The sequence below is a fragment of the Rhamphochromis sp. 'chilingali' genome (genome assembly GCF_963969265.1).
Source record: "Rhamphochromis sp. 'chilingali' genome assembly, chromosome: 5".
NCBI lineage: Eukaryota > Metazoa > Chordata > Actinopteri > Cichliformes > Cichlidae > Rhamphochromis > Rhamphochromis sp. 'chilingali'.
The window spans coordinates 312,380-321,386 of record NC_137932.1 but is presented as its reverse complement, the minus strand read 5'-3'; the positions used below and the strand labels follow the sequence as shown (position 1 = coordinate 321,386).

The window sequence follows — 9,007 nt, the reverse complement described above, 5'->3', positions numbered from 1 at the left end:
TGTGTGTGACTCGTCACTGGAAACACTATGCTGGGTCCTTCCTGAGGCTGTAAGTCACCATTTTCTCCACATGATGGCGCAGTCAAGCTGTGCGTGAAAACAAGGAAGGCCATTGCCCTTCTTTTCACCACTGCCAAGACAAACGTCTTAACCAATCATAAGATATTCCAGTAATTTTTGTCAGTTTATTTTTGTATTTTTGGTAAAACCCAACAGTAAATGTTTATGTTTTATATCATTTACTTATAAGGTGGCGAGTTTCAAACTTTTCTCCCTCCACATCACGTAGATGTTGTTCATATAAATAATCACACATCTCTGTATGATTAAAGGACCGTGTCAATCATTCATTATCTAAGAAATAAGCACACAGACACCACACATCAGCACTGAGTGTATTACGTGATGAAGAACTGCTTTGGGAGATTTTGCTAAACAAAATATTCACCACTTACTTTTCATCATGGTGGCATATTTACTATGGAACTCCAAAGTGTTCAAAATTAAATAAATAAATAGGTCAAGATGAAATAAATAACTATGTGAATAAATAAGACACAGATATGTAATGTCAGAATGATATTGTGAATTTACAAGTGTGTTATTCTGCCTAAATATTTATGCAGTTATTTATCTGACATTAACTCTTAATGTAGTCCCTAAAAACACTAAGCTTGACTTCACAAGTTAATCCTTCAGATGTTATAATACTGATACTGGAAACATGAGTATGTTGAGTGGTTGCTATAGATCTAGTGTTTTGTTGGGAAACTAACTGATTAATGCTTTTGTAAAGTTTATTAGGAAAATATGACAATGAGCGCTTTCATCAGTGAGTTCGTTTAAATAGGCCAAACACTTATTTCAGGAAAGAATGGTGAAATTATTTTTATTTGTACACTTCCTTAAAAAAATTCATGTGGGGTTGCATTCAATTCTCAAGAACACAATTTATCACAGTTGCTCAAATTTCCACTGAAATGACCCTTCTCATCTCTCCCCTCCTTCTGTGGCACTCTTCTTTATCTGCCTCTTAGATTGTTCCCATTCAATATTGGTATCAAGTGTGAGCTCACTCTTGCTGGCTTATAGTGAAGGTATTTCTGGTCATTATATTTAGTAAATGACGTCTGTGCTGTAGATATGTTTAACTTCTGCTTCCTGATGCCAGCTTTGTGCAAAATCTGTTTACAGTAAGATCAAACAAGATCTGCAAACTATTTCCAACAAGGCAAAAGTGTTTAAGGTTTTGCCAACAAAGTGAGCGATTTAGTGGTGGGTTTAGGGTGCTGTGCATTCAAAGGGTGACATGCTGTTTTCTATCGATTCAGAAAAAAGGTTAAAAGGGAAAAAGAAGCCCCAGACATTTACATTTTCAAAAACATTTATTAATATTTTAGAATTTGAAGTCCTTTGTCATCACATGGCATCTGTACCTGAATGGTAAATAAAATGAAGGGCATGTCCTTCCACAAAAAAAAAACTGTTTGTAACATGTAATATTTCTGCAGTGCTGTGCACACTTTCCCTTTTCCTTCCACTGTTAATGCAATCTGCAAAGTTCCGGTAAACCTCTCACTGTACATTCACGTGTCATGCTTAAACCGTCTCTGCTTGGCTCAGCTTTCAGCTTTCACTTGATGGAAGCCGTGATCCTCGCCCTCCTCAGCTTTGAGCGCAATGCTGTTCGTCCTCTTCGCCCTGCGTCTGATGGCGCGATCCGCCAGAAAGACCACGAGAACGATAAAAACCGCAGTGAAAATTATTATTCCCACCAGACCCCCCGGTGGCACTCCCCCCGAGGGCTGCCTGGTTGGATCTGGATATGGTACCGATACGGTAGTGGGAGTGTCTGGTGCCGATGTCCCTTCAGAGCTGTCGTCATCGCTTTCTACGCACTTGTATCCGTCCACTAGCACATATCCCAGAGAGCAGAAGCACACGTAGCTCCCGAATGTGTTCTGACATTTCTGTTCGCAGTAAAGGTCACTGCATTCGTCCATGTCTATGCACACGGTACTGTCCACTCTCTCCTCGACTACGTAGCCGTCGGGACAGTAACACTGGAAATTATTGTTCGGGTCACACTCCGCGGGGCATTCCTCCTTCCCGCAGAACAGCTTGCACTTATTCGCTGACTTCGGGTCCACTCGGTATCCATCATAACACGAGCACTTGTAGCTACCGTGGGTGTTGTGACACTCATGCTCACACGGACCAGACACGCACTCGTTCACGTCGACGCACTGGCCGTTGCGCGTGGAGTATCCCGCCTTGCAGATGCATTCGAACCCGCCGGGTTTGTTGACGCACACGGAGTTCTCCCCGGGACACTGCCGCGGGTCGTTGCAGTCATTGAAGTCCACGCACGACCTGCCGTCATCCGCCAGCTGAAAGCCACGATCACACATGCACGCGTAGGAGTCTCCGTTCATGTAGCAGATCTGCTCGCAGCTCAGCGCCAGACACGGGTCTCCCACGAGCTGCTGCTCGCAGGTCACTTTATTCGCAGGATTAAGGGTTTTTCCTGGTGGGCAGTAGCACGAAGGCATCTTGTTAGGACTCTCCGTGCATTTATATTCACACCCGCCTTCGTCCATCTCGCAGTTCCAGGGCGCCGGCTGCCACATCTCTGCGTAGCACAGATATTTGGTCTCAGATGGCATCCGGAGAGCGGTGCTTCCAGGAGGCGCAGACAGCAAGTCTCTGACCACAAACCCATACGGAGTGGTGTACATGACAGTCTCTCCCGGTGACTCTTCTTGACTTTGGCACATGCCAACGCTGGTGTACTCACAGAGAAACCCGGCGGCCTGATCCTGGCACGGTTTCTGGCTCCATCTGAAGTCCAATTCTGGGGAAACTGAGACGCAGCGCTGAGAAGAGCAGTTCATGTTAAAGTCTGGCAGCCAGTTTGAGAAGTCACTCTCGTCGTCTTTAGTTACCCACTCGTAGCCCCTCAGCCTGGCAACGGGGTCTGGGCAGCGGAGTGGTCGATGTAAACCGATCCAGAAGCTCCCCTTAAAGTTTCCCAGCAGAACAGAAAGAACATCGTGTGCTACAGATGAGCGCACGGTCATTAGTTGCCCCTCTTGATCTCTACATTCATTTTGCGCTCTGCTGAAATCGTTAGGGTCTCTGAACACAGCAAAACACTGGTTATTGATACAGTACCCCCCACTCGGGGCTATACTGCCGACTCTGTTCACCAGCGAGAGCAGCAGCAGGACCGCCAACTGCAGGACAGGATTCATGTTTGACCCTCGGCTGTCTTCCTTCAAGTTTATGTGCGTCCCGTCAGAGTATGGGCCTGTTTGTGTGAAGAACCCTTTAGCTGGCATTTATAGCCCATCAACTCCATGTCAGTGTCCCGACAGAGGAAGGAAGTCGCTCTTAATCAGCCGGCTGCTCCTCACTTTGCCCCTCAGCTCTCTGAGCGGGCTAGACCACATCCCCACAATTACGCACGGCTTTTACGCACTTACGCAGCGAAGCCGTGTGCACGTAAGGGGGGCGGAGGTCATCAAACGGACCCCTCCCCTCTGTTTGCAATAAACCCCTCCCATCTCTCTCTATGTAGCATGTCTGTTATCGAGCAGCATTTCTGGGGTCAGATGTTTTAACCCCGCTTCTCTCAGGTTCTACAGTTTTTACATGTTTTTTTTGGGCATTCAAGTATTACTATCTCACAACAAGGTAGAATAAGAACGAAATTAACAGCTGTAAAGAGTTGACTTTCATGTAAGACAAGAGATAAGCCTTTTAAAAGCAGAATTCCATGCATTTTTGCTTGGCTCTGTTGTTGTGTGCTCTATGATGCCCTCAGAGCAGGCCCAAGTTGTTATGGAGCCCTGCGCATAGTTTGATTTGAAGCTTTTCTGTCAGCTTGACCAAAGAGGATATATCAAATGCAATTTAACACAAACCTAAAAATCATTTTCTTATATAAAAAGGATAGAAAAGAAAAATTGAAAGACCAACTATTTGTAGGGAAAAGAGCTCTTCACTTTTCAGAGATGGAATAAAAACAACAAATATGTCATATTAAAAGCAAATGCATTTGTTAGTGATAAACATATCTCACAGGCTAGTCCATATTAATCTGTAGGAAACACTCACCCATTGTTCTGTCGTCATGGGGGAGCATCACGGCGGCTTTGTTGTTGTTTGTTGCTTCCAAATATTCTGACAGTGCTCCTGGGGACACGTGATGGAATGAGTTGAGTTTATTTTAAAAACTTATAGCAAACTGTAACTTTTGCAAGGGAACAAGACCCAAAGTCGGTCTTACTAAATGAAACAGCTAACTGAAGTGTAACAATTTTGGACTATAACTGCAAAGAAATCAGAGGTTCTGATTCATAAAGACACAATGCAGGTTACATAGCACGTCAGTGGGATATGCTGAGGATCAGAGGACATCCCTCTGACTATGTGACTAGCACAGTCCGTCGGGTCAGGAATCCATGGTTACATTTATTCCAGAAAAAGCAGCCAAATCAGTAACAACTTATCCTTATAGTATAACTTTAGCTAATGCAGCATTTTTACATTACAGGATGAAAGCATCAGGACTATGTAGGAACATGACTCACACATGAACATCACATATGTTCTCTGGTCTGCTTGTTTGAGTCTTATCTTTAATGAGGTCATAAAATACAGTAATTGTTGATGGAAACATACCTTTATCCCCCTGCATTTGTTCCCTTTGTGTTATCTTTTGCTTTTCACACCCAGAGGCGTACATCTTTTTTTTTCACTGCTAACACTGACAATGTGTCTGAGTGTGACCCCAGCTCTGACACAGACAGCAGAAATGGTAAAACCAGAGAAATGATAACACATTTATCAAAATATTTCACTTTGGTTTGCATGATCACTGATTTATCACATGCAAAACAAGTGCACATTTATCAGCCCGTCTTGTGTGACTTTAAAGGACTCTTGAGTTCCCAAAGAGTCCTGTGGCCTTTGGACCAGTGTGAATGTTTACTGTTACGTCTTATTAGTATTTTAAGTATTTTATTTATTGAATTTTATTGTTTTATTTATATTTTGATATTACTAGGGATGATGCAATGATCGGGGACCATTCTTAATTTCGTTGTACCTGTGACAATGACAATAAAGTTTCTGATTCTGAAAGTTAACCATTTAATAGCAATTTAAACAGTGTTACACCAGGTTTGTCTAAAAAAATAAAATATGAGGAAAGAAAAAGGGTAATATTGACTCCAAAATTAGCAAAGACAGTAACAAGTGAAAGCTAACAGTTGCACAGAGTGGTATTTTATATACAAAACCATAGCAGCACAGATTTACATTCATGATCAGTCCAGATCGCTCTGTTACACAGCAAAGACCATAACATTCAACCTCGTATGATGCGAGCATTAGGATTGCACAGACATGACAAAATGTTTGTTTCTGATACACAAAGAGTCTCCATTAGAATACTATTTCTTCCCTCTTTTATTCAAGGGAATTCAAGGGAATTTTTTTATGGACATTCCTCATGTCCACAAAAAAATAAACATAAAAATCAAAGTTTTACATCCAGGGAAATCATACATAAAGAGAATTTGGCGATTCACTCCAAAATGTCTTATGTTTGGGGCCAATTTTGTGAGCAAACGTCAGTCACGGTAAGTCGTTAAGGCTACAAAGAGCAACAGTAGCTCCTTCAAAACTGGAGAGTGACCGCAAGGTTTAACTTCTCAAATACAAAAGCATTTTCTTGAGGACCAATAAGATGGATCGCCTTGTAACAGCATGGCTGTTATGAGCTTATTTGGAATGGGACTCTAGCTATAGATAAACTTTTCAGTACCATTACTGTCAGATTTCTTCCATCATAGTATCATTTATACATTACTGCAAACTGTCGGTAATTTATCCACCTGTGCCAAAATGATGTCTGAATATATCCGATGAAGCATTTGTTTCTGCTTTTCAACTTTGAATCGAATCCTGAATTAATCTGTGCCACACTATTTTAACAAACAGACTGTGCGATGATTTTTCACGACATCTTCCAACATCTTTTTGCAGTTCCATCTAATATTTAATTGAAAACTATTTTTTTGTATATTTTTCTGGATTTTGTTTGAGCAGTTGTTGAAAAATGAATTCTTGTTCTGGATATTATTACATACAATTCAAAAATATGTTTTCTTTACAAATAACTAGAAGAAAGACATAACGCTCAAGCGGCACATCGGGCCCACATGCTGAACAATGCAGGAGAGCAAAATTAAAGGTGCTGTGAGGGTTAACTCAAACAGCCTGCATGCGAAAACAATTTTGCTCAAAGTAGACAAGAAATAAATGACTCCACGCTTGTCAGCATAATTTTGGCACAAATGACACCCCATAAACTGAGCAGAATGTGTTTTAGTGGAATACAAACCATAGGCCAGTAACTGTGCTCCCATGTAGAAAACATTCAGATGAATATCTTAATGTGCAGCGTCTATACTCTAAATTTACTATGTGCCATTTATTGCAGTGCTGGGCTATGAAGCCTCTCCGCGGAGAAACCAGTGCGTTTGACTTGAAATGAAGGCTCAGCTGTGCGACTTCACAGGTTCAGTTCAAGTTTCTGGGTGTCATTTTTAATCTGCTTGTCGAAGGACAGCCTCTTGTAGGTCTCCGTGGTCACCTGCTGCAGATAGAAGATATCTATATCTGGTCGTTTGAGGGGTGGGAGTTCAAGACTGCCGCAACGTTTAAAGATGTTCCTCAGCAGGAAAACCAGCAGCACGCCAACCAGCACGATGAACACGGTGATGCCCAGGACGCTGCCGGTTTTGATGTAGGGGGGCAGTGAAGCCGGGTGAGCGCTGGTCGGCTCACCGGTTGATGTGACGCTCAGAGAGGGAGAGCCTGAGCCATCGTCTTCTTCCTCCTGCTCCTCGGACAGGCTCACGCACTTGCCATTGTCCCGCAGCTGGAAGCCTTCGCGGCAGCGACACCTGTAACCACCGAAGAAGTTTTCACACACGTGGTCACACATACGCTGAGCCTCGCATTCGTCTATATCTGTGCAAAAGTCTGTGCCGTTCACGTTGTCTTTAACGTAGCCATCGAGGCATTCGCAGCCTGCCGATGAGCTGCATCTGCAGTCCCTCTCGGTGCAGTTCAGCGTACACTTGGTGGGGTCTGACGGTGACACCATGTAGTCGCGCCGGCACACACACCGGTACTCCCCGTTGACTTTAGCGCAGTCGTGCTCGCAGGATTTACAGATCGTTAGATTTAGGCACTCTCCCTCCTCCAAAACGAAGCCGCGAAATCTGCACCTGCACTCATGGCCCTCGCGCGTACTCACACACATCTGATCAGCTGTGCATGCCTTACATTCATCCGCCTCCACGGAGCTCTTCCCCCCCTGGCCCAGGTCGTGGCCTTTGTTGCACTTGCACTGGAAGCTGTCACCCTCCCGCTGGGATCCTTGCGCGCACTCTGTGCACGGGCCCGTGGAGCAAGAGACGTTATTACGATGGAGGACGAGCCCGGTGGGACAGACGCAGCCGGGTACTGAAGAATCGCACTCGTGCTCGCAGCCTCCACCCATCACCTCACATTTCCACGGAGCTTTCAGCCACTTGTCGTAGCACAAGTGCTTCGAGTCTGGATATTTACCACCGAGCTTTCGTTCTTCAGCCGTGGTTCCCAGTGGAAAAACCTCCGAATAACCGAACTTAAAGGTCTCTAAGGTGTAGTTCACAGCTGTGCCTGGCGACGCATTCAACGGACTGCAATACTTGGTCATCTGGCAGAAAAATCCGTCCAGCTTTTGGTCTTGACACGGAACCCTCACCACTGTGGCGCCCTGTCCCTCCATCATGGAGACCACGGGGCAGTTCGGACCCGTCTCGTCGCTGCTTTGGAGCCAGTATTTACCGCTGAGTCTGGTTAGAGTCGTTAAATCACCAAGTTCTTCCTTGGAGTTGAACTGATATAAGCTTCCAAAATATTTCTCACACGTTTCTTTGGCGCCTCGAAGATCCACGGGAACGTCGAAAGCACAAAATGCATTCTTGGAACAACGTACGAGCGGAGAGAGGAGAGCTTCCTGCAGCCCGCAGAGGAAAAGCAGAGAGAAAAGAAGCATTCTCGGAATCATGGTGCCGATCTTAAAAAGGCCTCCGATTGTGACTCCGGTGGCGTGAACGTCTGTGTTTGACGACCTGAAGCTGATACAGCGGCTGAAAGCTGAGCATAGTCCCCATTTATAAAAGCGTCGACCTCTTTTTTTCTCGTCTCCTTCGTTTTTTTCCTCCCCTCAGGTCCAGGCGAGGAAGGAAGTTCAGTCGGGTCCGTCTGATTGCGCAGCCCCCACGCTCTCCAAAAGGCTTGCCCATCAAAACACGCGCTCACGAACTTTGAATAAGGTGAATTAAACCCCGCACTCTCCTCCCACCGGTGACTCTTCTCTCTCTCGATTTGTACAAAAACGGGAAGTTTAAATCTCTGAAACGACTCGAAAATCTGCCCCTCAGAAACGGACATCACATGTTGTATTTGCGATTACGCATGTTGAATTTAACGTAAAATGCCATGTTTGTATTTTAAATGATTGTGTGATATCTAAATAAGAATTCTTTAGGTGGAGGCAGTTAAAGTAAGTACCAAGGCAAAAAAACAAGAGAAAAGTTCGAAATAAAGAGATCCTGGGCTCAGTACCTTACCAATCAATAAAATAAAATAAAATAAAATAAAATAAGCGTCTTAGAAAGGCTGATTGCAAATTGTTCTTAAATATTTTAACACGATATATTTGAAGAAATCTAAACGAACCGATGGAATTAAGGCTTATAATCAACATGAGTCATTCAAACGCTATTTACTCAGGATAAATAGAGATTTATTAGTGTAAATGATAAACAGTATTGTTATTCAAATCTTAATTATTATATTTTACTTTACTTTTCTGCTTCTGCGTCATCGCAGACCCCATCAGCAGCTGGTCTTCCAACACAGGAGGCTCATACAGTGTAGC

At 43.9% G+C, this 9,007-nt stretch overlaps 2 protein-coding genes across 2 annotated transcripts in view; both read right to left on the bottom strand.

Moving 5' to 3' along the window:
* Positions 1-1,366: 1,366 nt before the first annotated feature.
* Positions 1,367-3,449, bottom strand: thbd (thrombomodulin). Its single transcript, XM_080882056.1, has one exon. It carries the CDS (start codon positions 3,339-3,341, stop codon positions 1,620-1,622), a length of 1,722 nt encoding a protein of 573 aa, XP_080738182.1. The 5' UTR covers positions 3,342-3,449; the 3' UTR covers positions 1,367-1,619.
* A 1,547-nt stretch (positions 3,450-4,996) lies between these two features.
* Positions 4,997-9,007, bottom strand: part of LOC308397459 (thrombomodulin-like) — a 4,347-nt gene continuing 336 nt past the window's right edge. Inside the window, exon 1 of the mRNA XM_080883378.1 lies at positions 4,997-9,007. This exon is cut by the window's right edge and continues 336 nt beyond it. Within this exon, the coding sequence (XP_080739504.1) occupies positions 6,584-8,131 (1,548 nt within the window). The 5' untranslated portion in view covers positions 8,132-9,007 and the 3' untranslated portion in view covers positions 4,997-6,583.